The sequence below is a fragment of the Convolutriloba macropyga genome, chromosome 1 (assembly GCF_964194025.1).
Source record: "Convolutriloba macropyga chromosome 1, txConMacr16.3, whole genome shotgun sequence".
Lineage (NCBI taxonomy): Eukaryota > Metazoa > Xenacoelomorpha > Acoela > Convolutidae > Convolutriloba > Convolutriloba macropyga.
The window spans coordinates 23,297,695-23,317,622 of NC_134468.1; the positions used below are offsets into that span (position 1 = coordinate 23,297,695).

Here is a 19,928-nt window from a genome sequence, read left to right on the forward strand (position 1 = left end):
AATTCAGTTAGAAAACGAAATCAAATTTTAGAGAAATCTTTACAGTTAATTGATTTTTTGCAAAAATGTTTTATTATATTTCCTGCATTCTCAACCCAATAAATTTGACTTAATCATCTATCAATTCAACCCGATTTTAATTCATTATAAAATTGATACACTGAACATTCAAAAATAGGTACACGAATGTTTCGTGGAAAAGGTTTTCAGATGAAGATTTTGCAAGGTTAAATTAGGCATGAGTTAAGTATGGTCAAAATCTAATCACGCAAATAATCTAAAAAACCTTTGCTAGAGTGAACGAGAAAAGACGTCAAGCTTACAAACACCGTTAGTGAGACGAATAAGTAATTCACAAAATTTGCAGTGTGAACAAATCCAAAACGAAAAAAGAGCGTCAGACAAACAAAAAAAAAACAATTCAGGAACCGACTCGAACAGTAAGAACCCCAAAAAACGTACTTCCAGCAGAAAACAAAATCTTTTCCTTAAACAGTAGCGGATTTGATTAAAATTTTGATTGAAACGGATTTGATCGAAATAATCTGGTAAAACTTACACCACTGTCGTAACGAGAAATAATTCAGCATTAAAATCCTTGAAAAATTAAAAAATAAAAACACGGTATCACTTAGTAACAATACAAAAACCGCAGATTTAAACCGTAAGACATAATTTTGACTAAAACACTTTGAGCATTTGACGCTGAGGACGGCCAAATACTGAGACTGAAAAAAAATTACAGGGTTAAATACTGGATAAAACAGGATAATAGTCTCTAAAAGAACTAGAACTCCACAATCAACTCTTGGCGCCACAAAGGCAAATTGTGAAATCCTAAGGCAGATATTATTCTTAGAAACTAAACTGATTAATTTTTAAAACGGAGTTTAGCACTCAAAATCTTTCAGCTTAGGTCATAGCAATTAAGACAGACAGTAGATATAATTCTGTTGGCAATATCTTAAGCAAACTGAGTTCAATCTATTGCAAAAACTAAATAAATCTTGAACATGACAAAAATAGAATTAAAAGCACCAAATAGTTTATTACTAAAACTGAGGCCCCAAGGTTTTTAGCAAAAAGCAATAATCAGCCAAAACGTTTAAACGGAATTCCAGCAGAATCTTAGTGCTTCAATATATGAACGAAATAAATTGCAAGGACTAACATTCCAAGAAACAGGCTCAAAAATTTATTTTAAAACAAATGATAAAGCCACAGATAAAAAACTATAGGTCTTAGGAGAATACCAGAACGATATAAGCAAGAATGTGGAGAATATGGACACAGTCTAAAACTATAGAAACCTTAAAAAACTTTGATTCTGAGCTAACAAAACTAAATTGAAAATTAAAACGGAAAAACTAATATATTTAACTATTTAGCATTCATGTTGAGAAAAAATTCATAGCCATCCTCTAGCACAAAAAAAGCGAAATTTAGAGAAATCTTTACAGTTAATTGATTTTTTGTGAAAATGTTTTATCACATTTCCTGCATTCTCAACCCAATAAATTTGACTTAATCACCTATCAATTCACCCCGATTTTAATTCATTATAAAATTGATACACTGAACATTCAAAAATAGCTACACGAATGTTTCGGGGGAAAGGTTTTCAGATGAAGATTTTGCAAGGTTAAATTAGGCATGAGTTAAGTATGGTCAAAATCTAATCACGCAAATAATCTAAAAAACCTTTGCTAGAGAGAACGAGAAAAGACGTCAAGCTTGCAAACACCGTTAGTGAGACGAATAAGTCATTCACAAAATTTGCAGTGTGAACAAATCCAGAACGAAAAAAGAGCGTCAGAAAAAACAAAAAAAAACAACAATTCAGGAACCGACTCGAAGAGTAAGAACCCCAAAAAACGTACTTCCAGCAGAAAACAAAATCTTTTCCTTAAACAGTAGCGGATTTGATTGAAATTTTGATTGAAACGGATTTGATCAAAATAATCTGGTTAAACTTACACCACTGTCGTAACGAGAAATAATTCAGCATTAAAATCCTTGAAAAAATTAAAAAATAAAAACACGGTATCACTCAGTAACAATACAAAAACCGCAGATTTAAACCGTAAGACATAATTTTGACTAAAACACTTTGAGCATTTGACGCTGAGGACGGCCAAATACTGAGACTGAAAAAAATTACAGGGTTAAATACTGGATAAAACAGGATAATAGTCTCTAAAAGAACTAGAACTCCACAATCAACTCTTGGCGCCACAAAGGCAAATTGTGAAATCCTAAGGCAGATATTATTCTTAGAAACTAAACTGATTAATTTTTAAAACGGAGTTTAGCACTCAAAATCTTTCAGCTTAAGTCATAGCAATTAAGACAGACAGTAGATATAATTCTGTTGGCAATATCTTAGGCAAACTGAGTTCAATCTATTGCAAAAATTAAATAAATCTTGAACATGACAAAAATAGAATAATAAAAAGCACAAAATAGTTTATTACTAAAACTGAGGCCCCAAGGTTTTTAGCAAAAAGCAATAATCAGCCAAAACGTTTAAACGGAATTCCAGCAGAATCTTAGTGCTTCAATATATGAACGAAATAAATTGCAAGGACTAACATTCCAAGAAACAGGCTCAAAAATTTATTTTAAAACAAATGATAAAGCCACAGATAAAAAACTATAGGTCTTAGGAGAATACTAGAACGATATGAGCAAGAATGTGGAGAATATGGACACAGTCTAAAACTATAGAAACCTTAAAAAACTTTTTGATTCTGAGCTAACAAAACTAAACTGAAAATTAAAGCGGAAAAACTAATACATTTAACTAATTAGCATTCATGTTGAGAAAAAATTCATAGCCATCCTCTAGCACAAAAAAAGCGAAATTTAGAGAAATCTTTACAGTTAATTGATTTTTTGTGAAAATGTTTTATCATATTTCCTGCATTCTCAACCCAATAAATTTGACTTAATCATCTATCAATTCACCCCGATTTTAAAAAATTATAAAATTGATACACTGAACATTCAAAAATAGGTACACGAATGTTTCGGGGAAAAGGTTTTCAGATGAAGATTTTGCAAGGTTAAATTAGGCATGAGTTAAGTATGGTCAAAATCTAATCACGCAAATAATCTAAAAAACCTTTGCTAGAGAGAACGAGAAAAGACGTCAAGCTTGCAAACACCGTTAGTGAGACGAATAAGTAATTCACAAAATTTGCAGTGTGAACAAATCCAAAACGAAAAAAGAGCGTCAGACAAAACAAAAAAAACAACAATTCAGGAACCGACTCGATGAGTAAGAACCCCAAAAAACGTACTTCCAGCAGAAAACAAAATCTTTTCCTTAAACAGTAGATTTTCAACGGATTTGATCGAAATAATCTGGTAAAACTTACACCACTGTCGTAACGAGAAATAATTCAGCATTAAAATCCTTGAAAAAATTAAAAAATAAAAACACGGTATCACTCAGTAACAATACAAAAACCGCAGATTTAAACCGTAAGACATAATTTTGACTAAAACACTTTGAGCATTTGACGCTGAGGACGGCCAAATACAGAGACTGAAAAAAATTACAGGGTTAAATACTGGATAAAACAGGATAATAGTCTCTAAAAGAACTAGAACTCCACAATCAACTCTTGGCGCCACAAAGGCAAATTGTGAAATCCTAAGGCAGATATTATTCTTAGAAACTAAACTGATTAATTTTTAAAACGGAGTTTAGCACTCAAAATCTTTCAGCTTAGGTCATAGCAATTAAGACAGACAGTAGATATAATTCTGTTGGCAATATCTTAGGCAAACTGAGTTCAATCTATTGCAAAAATTAAATAAATCTTGAACATGACAAAAATAGAATAATAAAAAGCACAAAATAGTTTATTACTAAAACTGAGGCCCCAAGGTTTTTAGCAAAAAGCAATAATCAGCCAAAACGTTTAAACGGAATTCCAGCAGAATCTTAGTGCTTCAATATATGAACGAAATAAATTGCAAGGACTAACATTCCAAGAAACAGGCTCAAAAATTTATTTTAAAACAAATGATAAAGCCACAGATAAAAAACTATAGGTCTTAGGAGAATACTAGAACGATATGAGCAAGAATGTGGAGAATATGGACACAGTCTAAAACTATAGAAACCTTAAAAAACTTTTTGATTCTGAGCTAACAAAACTAAACTGAAAATTAAAGCGGAAAAACTAATACATTTAACTAATTAGCATTCATGTTGAGAAAAAATTCATAGCCATCCTCTAGCACAAAAAAAAGCGAAATTTAGAGAAATCTTTACAGTTAATTGATTTTTTGTGAAAATGTTTTATCATATTTCCTGCATTCTCAACCCAATAAATTTGACTTAATCATCTATCAATTCACCCCGATTTTAAATAATTATAAAATTGATACACTGAACATTCAAAAATAGGTACACGAATGTTTCGGGGAAAAGGTTTTCAGATGAAGATTTTGCAAGGTTAAATTAGGCATGAGTTAAGTATGGTCAAAATCTAATCACGCAAATAATCTAAAAAACCTTTGCTAGAGAGAACGAGAAAAGACGTCAAGCTTGCAAACACCGTTAGTGAGACGAATAAGTAAGTCACAAAATTTGCAGTGTGAACAAATCCAAAACGAAAAAAGAGCGTCAGACAAAACAAAAAAAAACAACAATTCAGGAACCGACTCGATGAGTAAGAACCCCAAAAAACGTACTTCCAGCAGAAAACAAAATCTTTTCCTTAAACAGTAGATTTTCAACGGATTTGATCGAAATAATCTGGTAAAACTTACACCACTGTCGTAACGAGAAATAATTCAGCATTAAAATCCTTGAAAAAATTAAAAAATAAAAACACTGTATCACTCAGTAACAATACAAAAACCGCAGATTTAAACCGTAAGACATAATTTTGACTAAAACACTTTGAGCAATTGACGCTGAGGACGGCCAAATACTGAGACTGAAAAAAATTACAGGGTTAAATACTGGATAAAACAGGATAATAGTCTCTAAAAGAACTAGAACTCCACAATCAACTCTTGGCGCCACAAAGGCAAATTGTGAAATCCTAAGGCAGATATTATTCTTAGAACCTAAACTGATTAATTTTTATAACGGGGTTTAGCACTCAAAATCTTTCAGCTTAAGTCATAGCAATTAAGACAGACAGTAGATATAATTCTCCTGTTGGCAATATCTTAGGCAAACTGAGTTCAATCTATTGCAAAAATTAAATAAATCTTGAACATGACAAAAATAGAATCATAAAAAGCACAAAATAGTTTATTACTAAAACTGAGGCCCCAAGGTTTTTAGCAAAAAGCAATAATCAGCCAAAACGTTTAAACGGAATTCCAGCAGAATCTTAGTGCTTCAATATATGAACGAAATAAATTGCAAGGACTAACATTCCAAGAAACAGGCTCAAAAATTTATTTTAAAACAAATGATAAAGCCACAGATAAAAAACTATAGGTCTTAGGAGAATACTAGAACGATATGAGCAAGAATGTGGAGAATATGGACACAGTCTAAAACTATAGAAACCTTAAAAAACTTTTTGATTCTGAGCTAACAAAACTAAATTGAAAATTAAAGCGGAAAAACTAATACATTTAACTATTTAGCATTCATGTTGAGAAAAAATTCATAGCCATCCTCTAGCACAAAAAAAGCGAAAACCGAGGTCAAAGATGTGAAACTTAAAAATAATTTGAAAAAATACTAAATTTAAAAAGCTCAATGCCAAAAATGACTCTGCTATTAATAAGGCCAAATGAATATCCCTGAGGGTGCAAGAAAGATTTGTTCTAGTACTTATAAACAAAATTGGGAAGCACTGGCAAAATCGAATTATCATATATCATAATTTTATAGAAACCAAGATACCTCACGTTAGAAAGAGGCGCTCAATGCATGATATATCAAAAGGAAGTTTCCACGTGCATTGATTTTTGAAAATAAGTCCTCTTAAAGATTCAAAAATTCAAAAAGGAATAAAGTAAAAAATGACCAAAATTCTGAAATTTGTGCCCATTTTACTTGAAACTCATTATCAGGCTCTCGAAAAACTGGTATTAATTTTAGGAGGATTTCATGTCAAATGAGCATCGAATGAAAGTTATCTGCACAAAAAAACCAAATTAAAAACAAAAACAGACACCAAATAATGTCGGAAAAATTGCTCTTGAACGACAGACGAAGCGATTTAATTCAGGGGCTGCAGCTTTTTTTGAAATTTTTCTCTAAGGATGCAAAAAAAGTTTACCACGCCGGGATTCAAACCATTGACCCCCTGCTCCCTGCCCAGAAGCGCTGCCTACTCGGTTATCAGGCCCTTCTTCTTGCTGTGCTGCAATCGATATTATTTTAGCAACAAGCTTTGTATCGGAGTGAGAGCAATAGAGATCACTTAAAAATGAAGAACGAAAGCGTGAAAAAGTCACTTGCGAATTCAAAGAATATCCTAGAAGAAAAGCGCAAAATGGTCAAGCAAAAAATTTCCATAAAAAAGACCAACATGTTTACGATAATTTCTATAATTTATGAATCAAGAGCAATTAAAAATGGGCCAATTGGACGAAAAACGGTTATCTATATGCTCCATTCCGTCAAAACACATTTTTCAAAGTCGAAAAGTCATTCACCGAATGCTGCGCATGATCAGCAGAAAATTTCTCTCGCGCAGCAGAAATCTGTTCACCATGGCGGCTTTTCTCACTTTCGCGTTTAGTCCAAAATACCCCATGAACAAAACTATTTCCTGTAAAAAAACAAAAAAAGGCCGATAGAAAGCCAATACTCCCAATCGAGTCGTAAAAACCAAGAGCACCCATAATATAGCTCCGCTCAGCTTACAGCTTTGCAGGTATAAAAATGATTTCAAAAAATACGCCAAAACTTGCGATAAAAAAGCAGTGTTAGTTTTGCTGGTGTCACTGAATTAGTGGCGGCTCCTGCCGCTACGTGTGATGTCACCGCAACTGGTACGCCTTTTTTATACCACAAGTTTCAATTTAATTATTGAAATGAGTTTTTATGCTTCTAGTTGTTTTCTGATGCTTTAAATTTTTAATGGTTAGTTTGAGATGGCTAGCATTGATAAAACTGCGTTTCTGATCTCGTGCAGCCTTGTCTCCATAGATGATTTTCCATTCGTTCAAGCAAGCAGAAAAGGAGCACTTTGCCCGAAGGAAATATGATAAAACTTCTTTTGTCGTGGTACTATAAATTTGCTGTGGTATCAAAGCTCCGAAGATTGAGAGAAATACGCAACAAAACATTCATTTTTATTTACTGCTTTAAATTGAATATATCAGCATAGTTAAATTTAAAAGTTGTCGTCTACTTACATACGAATGTAAATTTAAAGAGCAAAGTAATAGGTATTTGAGACATATGTGATAAAAATAATGGGAATAGATCGAACGCCCTGTAGTCTTAAAGTTAAATCGAGTGCAAACCACAAAAAGATCCGTAAAATACTCCAAGACACCTTGCCTCTATCAATACAGAGATCCATTTTTGACCCAACGCGTCGCAGTGAGCAACCGTATGATTAGAAAACAAATATACCAGCTAACTTTTAACGAGACCATTTTTGGGAGCCATAAAAACACGTGCCTGTATAGAGTTCAGCTGTTTGGCACTGGATGTCTGCATACTGTTCTGGGCCCTCACTCTTGTGAAGTGGTCTGATATGTTCAAAATGACAAGCGGATGAATCTTCACTGACTCCCCAGCAGACGAAGAGCCAGACGCAGCTGCATTGGAAACTATTGAGTCCATAACATCTGAAATTTTGTTGGAAATCAGATAATTTCAGATTCAGTCAATCTGCTAATCTTAGCCTGACAATGAAGTTTCACTGAAAATTGCTCTTTTGCCAAAGGAAAGAAAAATTGAGTTAACGGCAAAAAGGATTAACATAGCCGGCAGATTGCCGGAAAATAACAGCCGTTGACCCGCTTTATGCACATCGGGTGTTGTACATAGTAATCTCATTTTATCTAGTGCAGTAAAATTTATATACGATGTTCTTAATTTGAAGGGCAGATATTATAAAATCAAGTTAAATTCAAACCGTACCCCAAGTTAACTTACATTGTTCATATATATCTATATATATATATATATATATATATATATATATATATCTATATATATATATATATATATATATATATATATATATGTGTGTGTGTGTGTGTGTATACATATACATATACATATATATATATATATATATATATATATATATATAAATTTATATTCCCACATTGGGAGCCTTTTTGTTCATGACTTAAGTATCTCTTTCTCATGGAGATTCATTCTCTTAATTTTGATTCTCGTGAATAGTCGCTCAATTTTAGTCGCTTCATCTTCAAAATTAGCAGACAAGATTTAGCTAGGCAATTCGCCAAGCGAATCAATCTACTAAAATTTTAAAGCGTACGCGCTGAGCGAAATATCGATCCTGGTAAACCAAAGTTAACTTGAGTCTCAAATAAAGTACACAAATCTGTTTGTTTACGACATGGCGCAGTCAGCTTCTCACAAACGGACCCCTTTAGGCATCGAGCCCTTTTTGGGAGAAACCAAACTCGGATCCTCCTCTAAAATGAGAGAAATGGCAGATTCAGTTAAAGTTAGTTCTTCTAGCGAGGGAAAACATAATTCTAGACTCTACTCGACCCTCAACCGGAGCAAGTACAATTCCCACTTGAACCGATTTATACAGACACCATTTAAGGATCATCAGCACAATCAGAACGCGAGAGACTAGCCCGGAATGCACAGTTAAAATGGATCTCGAAAACCGTTGTCAACGTCAATTGGAAATCCGGATACTAAAAGACTGTCTCCGTAATATACCTCAACAATGCAGCCGATGGGAGAATTGATTGTAGCCGAAATCCGCATCTCAAAGGAGTTCCTAACAACAGTAGAACTTTGGCGTATCACGGAAGAGGCTTTTATTATACCAAGAAACATCACATTCGGCCGATATATGCTACTCACAACGAAACAGAAAAAAGGAGAACGGATCGAGCATTTTTATAGAAAACTGAAAGAACTATCCGAAAACTGCGAACAAGGTAACCAAGAATATACTCTTAATAGCCAATATGCAGGATACTGAAATTCAGAAAGAAATGTTATAAAAAACAGTTGATCATTGCCAGGCAGCATTACGTTTGGCAATCAATATGGAACTCGTTCAGCAAAATCAACTTCAAATTTCTAATATTCAACCCACCCCACAAGTAAACGCTATATTACAACGTCAATTTCGAAACGCAAATCTACGTCAAAATTTTTCAACTACAAACCCGATCTACAAATCAACTCTGTCGAAACTGCGATATCACTTGGTCAATCAACCACAAAGATAAATGCATCAAAACTTAGCGTTCAAATGTAAACTCAATCGAAGCAAATGTAACAGATGATTCACTTAACGCAATCCCCAACAGGAACTACAACACTGAATTCGCATCCGATTATGAAAGTTCAGACATTATGGTAGCAATTATTGTAAGCACTACACCATTAAAAGCCGTTAAAATTTTTGCCAATGAGCCAATTCTTGTAATTGGTATGATGCAAACTCCAGTGACAAGCAATGGTTGGCGAATCGAGGACGCCGAGTTTATAAAGGTCAGAGATGGTTTCACTCATTGGTCGCTATCTATTTGACACGCTTGGTATATCAGTCACTCAAACCCTATTGAAATCTAAACCCTATTGAAGGTAGTATGATCAACAACATCGATACAGAGTCCATTTGAAATTAGAATGGTAAAATAATTTCGAAACTTAAATTTAAGTATCGGACGTTCTATAGTACATATTGTAAAGTCAAAATTTCAAAAACGCCTCCAACCAAAACACCAAAAAGGTAGATGAGTACCTATTAATTTACAAAAACGGTTACAACTGAAATTTATAAATTACTTAGAGAGGGACACATAGAAAAATTAAACTTGCTTTTATGATATATGCCCTTCAAATTAAGTACATTTTTAAATTAAGCACATCGTAAATGAAGCACATCACTCTCCACTAGATAAAATGAGGTTACAATATTCAACATAAAAATGGGAAATGTTGTACATAGTAATCTCATTTTATTTAGTGCAGTAAAATTCATATACAAGTACTTAATTTGAAGGGCAGTTATTATAAAATCAAGTTTAATTGATTTCGTACCCCAAGTTAACTTACTTTGTTAGGACAATGCAGGAACATAAACAAAATAATTATATATATATATATATATATATATATATATAAACAAGTCATGAACAAAGTCTCCCAATGCGGAGTCATGAACAAAGTCTCCCAATGCTCCTAATTTTGCTGCTCCTGAATAATCGGTCAATTTGATCCATTTTGCAAGGCGTCTTCATCTTCAAGTTTAGCAGACAAGAACTTGTAGCAGACAAGAACTCAATTAGAATTTGTAAAACGTACGCGCTGAGCGAAACATCAATCCCAATCAACGAAAACTAATTTGAGTGTCAATAAAAAAAAACAAATCTGTTTGTGTAAAACATCGGGATTGAAACAAAAAAAGATAAATTGACGTAATTTTTTTTTCAATGTCAAACACTGTTCTAATTTGGCGTGCAGTTTTGGTTAGATTTTAAAATTTTACTTAATTCAGCTTTTAAATTGAAAGCTAATGAGCTTAATACCGATGTCCACTAGCAAACACTAATGAACTTCGATAACCTAATTCCCACTGAATTAAAAGATCGGATTTCATCGGTTTATCCCGTCTCTTTGATTTGGATCTTTTGACTTTGACAGTAATCAACACATTGCGCAATTGAATGCGTAAAAGAATTTAAAATGCATTCAGTTGAAACAGTGGATGAGGTAAGTCAAAAGTCAAACGTGAAAATCGTGACTTACGTATAACGAAAAACTTGATCAAAAAGTAAATCGAATAAAAAACATAGCAGAACAAGTCCTGACGTGCAATTCAAATAATTTTCAGTGACTGAATGAAAACTAGACCTCGGGCAGACTATGCGTGAATTGGGAAAACTATTTCCAAAAAAAATTAAAACAAACTGAAAATGAAAATCAATGTCAAAATGCCGCATGCGAACAAACAAAACCACTAGCGAGAAAGCGAAGTTGAGTGCAAACACCGCTCTCTCACTCAACTTTAAAATTAGAGTGAAAAAATTCACGCCACAGAACCACTCGCTTCCTGTTTTGGCTTTACCAAAATCACGACTCCAATTTGAACAAAAAAAAACATAACCGACTAAACGTCGGAAGAGGGGGGGGGGGGAGGGAGGGAGGGAGGGGGAGCCTAAATGGGACTAAGAAATTCAATAGTGGGCTTCAAATAACCACATTAGAGGTTAACATATGCCACTATTCAGATTTTAAAGTAAAAAAAAATTGCACAAGTTTAGGCGCATTTTTCATTTGATTTTAGTATTAAATTGCCGCCAATTGAGTGCAGCTGCTTGATATTGTGATTGAGATAGAATTTTAGATCACGCGAAACGCAAAAAGTCAAGGGCGTAAAAGTCACCCGAAAAGTCAAAATTGTCAAGCGAAAATTTTGCATAAAAAAGACACACGTTTACAATAATTGCTATTAACTTCGTTCAATAGCAATTAATCATGAAAATGTGTGAACAGATCTTAAAAAAAGAGACAGCGCCCCAATACAATTCAAATTCTTTGAATTGCAAAAAGGAGAGCCTAAATAATAGCCGTTGAGAGGCCGACGGAGGCTATTAATCACAAAGAACAAGATCCTCGTTTCAAGCTTCCGAGTTCAATTTAGAAAAGGATTTTTAGAAAAGGATTTCACTCAGCTTTGAATTCTATGTAGGCTGACAAGCGTCAATGTGTGCACACTGTTAATGCTATTAAATAGGCTTTCAGTTTCTATGCTAACTAGTGTCCGCGAATGTGACAATTATGGAGCGTAACATTTATTTATTATTTTCTTAGCTTTCGTGATATTGGCCTTTTGTTTGCACATCAAATTCAAAAGTCAGCTGTTCTGCAGCAAGTTCAGTAAAATTTTGACCTTTCCAAGGATGATTTATTTCATCGAAAAAAAATTTGGAAATGATGGCCGCAAAAAGAAAACTTAATAATTTGGATTTCTTAGGTGAGAGCAGAATTATAGCTTCACCAAAAATGTACATCTGCTCGCAACAATATCTTCAAGACTGCTTAATACCTAAGTAAGCAAGCATGCCTAATGCATTTAGACGTTTCGCCTTTTGCATTGCGTAGATCAGTATCACCCACCAATATAGACCATAACCGACCAGCCAGGACAAATTGGTTAAAAACGGCGGTAGTTGTTTTTGCATAAAATTCCTTTCAAAGAAAATGAATAGTGTTCAGTTACCAAAATATTCAAAATATTCTCATGCAAAGGTATTTTAGTGGAATTTCGTCAAGACCATAATGTTTCTGTCTGAAAACGATTCGATTGCTGTTTGCCGATTGAACTTTGCCATTAGTTGGATACAAACTTTGTGAAGACTAAATTGACTAGAATGCTAAAGAAACAGTTGAAATGATATCACAAAACCGTTGACGCTTTCGAACGGCCGTTATCACTGAAAACAAATGATTGTAACTTTTCATTGCTCCCCAGTATAAAATTAAGTTTGTCATCAGTTTTTGAACATTCGTGAGCGTCCGTTTATCCTAACTAATTCAGTACCGTTTTGATTTACAGTTCCGCCACTCCATTAATCCGACAAAACTGGACTTGATCTGTTACCGGCATAAGCCAAGCTGGTCGTTACATTCTTCAATCCCAGAGTTTGATCAGACCATCCCACCCTGCAGTGGCCACTTTCGAAGCCTCATGTGGGTGCCACAACACATCAATGCACACTTTGTCATGAGCTTTAATCTTTTCATACAATTTCGTTGTTTTCCAATCCCACACAATCAGCTTGCCGTCCGCATCACCCGATATTACATAACTCCCATCGGGCGAAAATCCGAGCCCACACGCATAACCAGCCACCATGTGTCCTTTGAAAACCTTTTTCCGGTTCTCTCTAAGCTTGGCTGGAGCATTGAACACTTTAATTTGGTTGTCCATAGATTGACCGGCAAGCCACTTCCCGGTAAAAGATAATGCAACTCTTGGCATCGAATGCATGCTTGGATCTGCAATGTACTTCCAGTCAACTGGTATGTCCCATTCCCACACTCGCATTGATTTATCATCCGAAGTTGAAACAAATCTTCGATTCTCGTCGATAAAAGTAATTGTATTAACATTGCCTAAATGTCGATCGTACTCTTGCGTGACTTCGCCTGAATCTAGATCGAAACAATGAATTTTCTTATCACTGCAACCCACCAAGAACAGATTCTGTTTCTCTTCGTCTGGGTTAAACTTAACACAATAAGGGTTCTTTTTATTCGTAAATCGTGATATACATTTACCAGTTTCAGTGTCCCACAGTTTTATCATTCGATCATAAGATACTGTTAAGAATTTAGAGCCATCGTTATTGAAATCAAAATCTTTGACTGCCTGTTTATGTCCAGAATATGTTCGTACACACCTACGCTTATTGTAAACTTCCCAAAGTTTCACTTTTCCATCAAGTCCTGCAGACATTAGCAAATGGGCAGTGTTTGGGAACCATTTAATAACACTTAGACCTTTGGTATGACCAGTATAGGTATGTATGCAAGCTTTCGGGATGTAACATTTTTGTGGTGGATCGTTGGACTCTAAATCAGCATCTGTGAGGTCTTTCGCAGCTGTGAGGAATGATCTTCCTTGATAGTCGTAAGGGTTATCGATGTGAAGTGTAGATTTCTCATCACCAGTTTCTTCCGTACCATCGTCAAATGTTCGGCGCTTCCGTTTAGCTTGCTTGGTGAGATACTGAAACAGTTCAAACAACAATTGCAACCATTTAAACACACAGTTTACATTAATTGCTTCGAACATCATTCGAGAGCAGTTAACAAATAATAAGAAGTATATTCTCTTAGTAATGCCTTTCATTTCTAAAGAACAAAAATGGTTAAATATGGTTTATGTAAAAGGTATAAAATTTTACGAAAAAACTACTTTTTAAATTCAAGTTTCCTTTTTTTCATATTGACTACCTATTTCTTGTTTAACAATTCCCTGATGACCTATTTTCTAAATGAGTAATAATAAAGTTAGTTGAATTTTTTTTCATGCAAACAAAAAGCTTCTCAAAGAGCTAGATGAGGAATGAAATATGAGAAATATGACTTTAAGGGTCTATTTTTTTTAAAGAACCTCATATGTTTCTAGCAAAAACGAAATTCAAAATTCGTCTTCACGGTAACATTCTGCTCACCACTCATTTTGTTCTTCAATTAATATATCGCAAGATCAAAACCGACAGAATAAAAAAGCCAGGCTAGCATAGAATTTCTTCCCCCATTACACGAGGTCGGAGCAATACAAATTTTCAAATCCTGTTGCGCATAAAGCCGCGATTTTGGAAATTGCCTGAGTGATCTGAAAAAAAGGAATATTTTTCGCATGGAGATATTTTACTGTTATTTATTCCAGCTTTACAAACAAGCTCAATAAAGAATAAAAAAATAGCCGGCACATTGCCGGAATAGCTGCGAAAGAATAGACCTGCGTGCCATATAATAGAGCTAGAAACGGATACAGATCTAAACTGAAAAAAAATCGACGCCGCTCAAAAAAAAGGTAAAAAACATTCAGCGATAAATCAATAAAGCTTGTTAAAATTCATTCCGCAGAAGCCTCTTATTAGGGACCTTTACTGCACATATGAGTTCCTTTGACCTTAAACAAATTCAAATTAAACTTAAGTTTTAAAGTGCAAAAGTCATTTTATTGAGTGAGGTAAGTCACGTATGATCAAAATCTAATCACGCAAATAACCTAAAAACTTTTGCTAAAGCGAAAGAGAAATGACGTCACGCGCGCAAATGCCGTTAGTGAGAGGAAGAAGTCATTCAGAAAAATTGACTTTTCAGCTTTGCTGTGTGAACAAATGTAAAACGAAAAAAGAGCGTCAGACGACGGAACAAAAAAACACGTCAGGACAAGTCCTGACGTACAATTCAAAGAATTTTCATTGACTAAACAGAAAATCTAGACCTAGAATGAGCTGCGAATGGATTGGGAAAAACTATTTAGAAAAAAATCCGATCCAAAAAATCGAAAAAAAAAACAGTAAAAATCAGAGTGAAATTGCCGCATGTGAACAAAAAACCACTAGCGAGAAAGCGAATTTTTGTTCAAACACCGTTTTCTCACTCTACTTTAAAATTAGAGCGAAACAAATTCACGCCGCAAAACCACTCGCTTTTTCGCTCCTTTTCCTGTTTCGGCGTGACCAAAATCACTACTCCAATTTGACTTCAAAAATCATGAAAATGTGTGAACAGATCTTAAAAAAAAAGACAGCGCCCCAATACAATTCAAATTCTTTGAATTGTAAAAAAACCAAGAGCACCGCAATATAGCTTCGCTCAGCTTACAGCTTCGCAGCTATAATCACAAAGAACACTCTGATTCCAATATTTCTGCATTTGCTCACTCCTTAATGGTCATAATCGTCATTCTATGCAACCATGACTAATTCTTTTGGTGATGTTGGCATTACTTTATTAGAAAATTCATCACAGCTGCCCAAAAAAAACAGATTTAACAAAGTACCTCTTTGAGATATACTTGATCTTCTTCCGTAGGCTTGGATACAGTCTGCTCGTCCACATACTTCCCCCATGGTCCCAAGTAGCCGTCAATATCACTCGGGTCACTCGCAATCTGTCTCTCCCGCTTGTCACCAGCGCGCTTCTTTACTTTCTCAAACACTGATTTCCCCACCTCTGCCTAAATTCATTGCCTTGTCATTCAATTAATTCACCAAATTGAGCCCACCCCTAGAATTTAATTACAATTCGGACAGAGAACTCTGGATTTCGAGAGAACTATAGATACTCAAGATAAAAAATTGAACGATTACGCACAGTTCTACAACAGTTGCGAAAATAACGTTTAAGGAGGCTCGCGCTTCTCTCATTGTACAACTAGTTCCAATCTGCCACCTACAATATTATCAGAAAGTTCACATTACTTAGCGCAATTAGAGCTAATAATTTTGTTTTTAAATAGCATTTCCATTTTAAATTATAGGACTATTCTTTCCAGGAGCATTCGGGTATCTCACCCTTAAACATGCTTTCCCAAAAAATTCAACCACTGGCCATGAATCTTATTCTACCAAACAAACTTGTATGGATAATGTTTGGCAGTTCAGAGCAAAAAAATAGACATGATGTTTAAAACGCCTGACTTGAGATTTGCAAAAATTCGATGCTAACGTTGTTTTTAATGCTAACGTCAAACATTCGTTGTTTTAACGCTAACGTCGAAGAAAGTTTACGACTGGTTGATCCAATAAAAATTTTTTTTAGAAGTCCCGTTCGAAATTTCGAGATCATGTCGAGATATCAAGGCATTTTAAATTGAAGTAGTCCACAGGGATTCTTTCAGGACATGAGCCCAGAAAAAACTGAAAATTAAAATATTCTAAAGCTTCTACTAAAGCAGATAAAATGAAAAATATACTAAACCCTCAGTTTAACTGAGATCTTCTGCAACAAAATGAAAATTTCAGTCACAAATTAATTATTACTTCAAATTTTTAAGATATAGTTCATACGATAAAAGGTTAAAACATAGTTATGTCAATTTCTATACTTTATTCTTGATAACAAATTCTTTATCTATGAGAACGTACATTGCCAGACAATGAACTCATGGCTTGTTAATACTTGCGTATTACAGACTTTGTCCTCTAATGAACGAGAAATCATCACACAAAAGGTTTGTGACATATTAGAAAATTTCATTGTGACGCAGCAATTTTCAAGTAAAAACATACCCGGCAGATTGCCGGAAAATAGCCGCCGTTGATTCCCATAACTCTATTGGGATTGAAAGAAAAGAAAATATCAACAAAAATTGATTTTTGTATAAAAACATTTTTAGGTGCGATTGATTTTGATGTCATTTCGTAATTGAACATACTCCTGTCTCTCAGTGAGAAGCTACAGGGTCTAGTATCAATACCAATAAGCATTATAGATAGTAACTAAAACTTATGAGAACAAAGTTCAAGTACCGGGCATCTAAAAATGGGCTTTATGGGTTTATCCCGTTTCTATTTCTGACTTTGTTTTTTTTTTATACCGACTCTCTTCATTTTGAATTGCTTTGCTGAGCAGCTGCTGTTTAAAAAGTACTTTGAGCAGAATTACAGAAGAGTGAAACTAGTCTAGAGAAGTCAAAAAGATTTCAGGCGAAAAAGCGGCAAAATGGGTAAAGCGAAAAAAAAGTTTGACAAAAAAAATAGGAGCCCTATAATAGCCGGCTCAGAAGATGAGGGCGGCTATTAATGAGATCACAATAGTTTTTATTAAGAAGCAGTTGAACTAAGCAGTCTGAAACACTTCACTTTGAATTCGATTAGCATGATTATGTGATTTGCTACCAAAACGGGTTCCTGGAAAGGTTCGGAGCAAAATGATATTTTCTGTTCAACGTTTTTCCAGTTGAAACACTATAAATTTGTGGCCAATTTGCGGATGGTTATTTTTTGAATACCTTTGACACTTTTTGCCATTTCGAAATGTCATATTTTTTATTCAACTAGACATAATTATGTAGATTTTTACTAGGATGAAACTAGTTTTGGAAAACCATTTTAATAATTTTGTTCCAATCCTCCAAATTTATGCCATCCTGGTTTTATTTCTTCGATTAAGTCAATTTCGGCTGATCAATAAACTTTGCTCAGCCATACGAAAAGTGAGCACATAAATGCTCTTCGAAAATTGAATCAACCCTTGACGAAAAATCATATTTTTTTGCTGAAAATTTTTAAAACTGTTTTCAGTTCTCGTTACACAGGATGCACTACGAAATACACCTTTTGAAAATGCAAGCAAAATTTTCCTAAAAATATGTTTAAAAGATCTACAATGACAGGCTGAAGCATAACAAAACATGGGTTAACAAGTCATTTTTAAAAAAATAATGTATTTGTCGTTAGAATATTTCAACGGAAACAGTATTAGTATTTTTTCAGTTCTATACTTTGATCAAATTAATAAGAATTGTTCTCGTTTCGTCTCCTCATGCGTTTTCTATCATGTCTCTCCCGATGCCAAACCCTCTTGTAGCATCAATTCAAACAATTTTTTAAAAAATGCATGCAAATAAATAAACATAACTGACGTCGGACGAAATGCTCTCAAACGACCGGCGAGCGCGTACCTTCGGTAGTATCCAGCTGCGACTCAGAGATGCTGTAGAATTTCCTCGAAAAACTAAGTTGAATTATTTCATTTAAAAAATTGTCTAGAATTTGCTCCGAGCGGAGGGCCAAATCGCCAGGTCGAAGAGGGCGGACTTGGGGTGAGTGGAGGGGGAGGGGAATTGTTTTTTTTGGGTCGTATTCTTAGAGACTGGTCAGGCGTAAGGCTCTAACCGAACGAACTTAATGCCATTTCAGCGTTACCTGTTTATCCCGTTTTCGCGAACGAAAAGTCAAAATGGTCAGCCTAAAAATCGGTCAAGCGAAAAATCGCATAAAAAGAACACAGGACTAATATAATTGCTACAAACTTCGTTTGAGAGCAATTAAACAGCTCTGTGAGCCGATGTTCCCTATTTCGCTTGCAAATCAACAACCGGTCATTAGTTATGAGACAACCACTCATTTCAACGTTTATTAACTTTTCATTAAATTCAAAAATTTTAAGACCTCTTTCCTTAGCAAAACCAAGATAAAAAAATCTCGTTGCTGAAATAACTGATTTGAAATGATGTCATATAAATATTTTGGGAGGACAAAAATGGCAGAAAAAGGGCATAGAGTTGCTTACCTCATAAAACGAAGACGGAGCAATAAGCAATGGCTTTTCACAACTAATCTCAATTTTCAAAGACGGGAACGGCAAATATCGTGTACTTAAAAGTTTTATTGTAACTTATAATTACCTTATTACAATTGGTAATGATAACTCCACCACTGTTTAAACTAGGATCCTCTGCATATCCATAACTGTGAAATGTTCTTCGCTGATTTTCAAACTGGAAGTCATTGATGTGTGTTTTTTCGACAAAACCTGTGAGCGTATTTGCTTTGGCTAGCGCTTGGTTTGTTTTGAAGGGATTCTTCGGTCCTTGCTCAGGTGCAAACAGTTCTTCGTATGTCGGATTGTAGGATAACTCCAGAGGTTTGCTTGTGTCCACCATGAATGGAGATTGAAAAACTTCCTCCTTTGTGATGACGTCAGGGGCTGATACAATTTGGAGACATTTACTTTTCACAAGTGATTGTACCTTTTCAGGTACTTCTACAGGAATCACAGTTTCTTCGTTGTCCGAACTGTCTGATCCGCTGCCATAATTGCCAACTAATCCAGCAAGTGCATTCATATCTGAAAAATTGATTCAATTTAACATTTCTTCCACATAATGGAGCTGTTCAAGCACGGACATACGAACTGAACCAGAAGTTGTGAACTAAGTGTTATAATATACAGTGCCAAAGTTGTAAGAAAAATTAAGCTGACATATTTCATGACAAACTGTGCGTAAAATTTGCTCGAACATTTATTTGATCCACATATTATTTGTTAAATATTTAACATGGTAAAAATTTGAAGGTTCTTACCGACACTGAGAACTTTTTACTGGCATTCTATGAATTCTTCCAAGTAGCTCTGGATTACGTCTACTAGTTTCAAATTTCAACGACACTTGTTGCAAATTTGAGATGAGATGCAGTAAATTTGTTAAGTCAAAATATCAACACAATGGAAGCTCTCAAGCAAGAAATCAGCCGCTTCTCGATTTGTAAAACACCAAAAAGTGCAGCAA

General features: G+C 34.6%; 2 protein-coding genes across 2 annotated transcripts in view; both read right to left on the reverse strand.

Moving 5' to 3' along the window:
- LOC142347436 (COP9 signalosome complex subunit 6-like) overlaps positions 1 to 19,928 on the reverse strand; it is a 527,653-nt gene that overhangs the window by 13,150 nt on the left and 494,575 nt on the right. The window contains exon 2 of the mRNA XM_075398933.1: positions 7,619 to 7,790. Coding sequence (XP_075255048.1) covers positions 7,619 to 7,783 — 165 coding nt within the window. The 5' untranslated portion in view covers positions 7,784 to 7,790. The remainder of the gene's footprint in view (positions 1 to 7,618; positions 7,791 to 19,928) is intronic.
- LOC142336709 (pre-mRNA-processing factor 17-like) lies at positions 12,512 to 19,485 on the reverse strand. Its single transcript, XM_075385625.1, has 3 exons — positions 19,044 to 19,485; positions 15,693 to 15,869; positions 12,512 to 13,901 (listed from the first exon to the last, which is right to left on the reverse strand). Exons 1-3 carry the CDS (start codon positions 19,482 to 19,484, stop codon positions 12,801 to 12,803), a joined length of 1,719 nt encoding a protein of 572 aa, XP_075241740.1. The 5' UTR covers position 19,485; the 3' UTR covers positions 12,512 to 12,800.

Coding starts and splice junctions, on each gene's coding strand:
- LOC142336709 (XM_075385625.1), bottom strand. CDS start 19,484: ATGAATGCACTTGCTGGATTAGTTGGCAATTATGGCAGCGGATCAGAC. Junction 15,870..19,043: donor TCATTACCAATTGTAATAAG/GTAATTATAAGT, acceptor CAATGAATTTAG/GCAGAGGTGGGGAAATCAGT. Junction 13,902..15,692: donor ATCAAGTATATCTCAAAGAG/GTACTTTGTTAA, acceptor GAACTGTTTCAG/TATCTCACCAAGCAAGCTAA.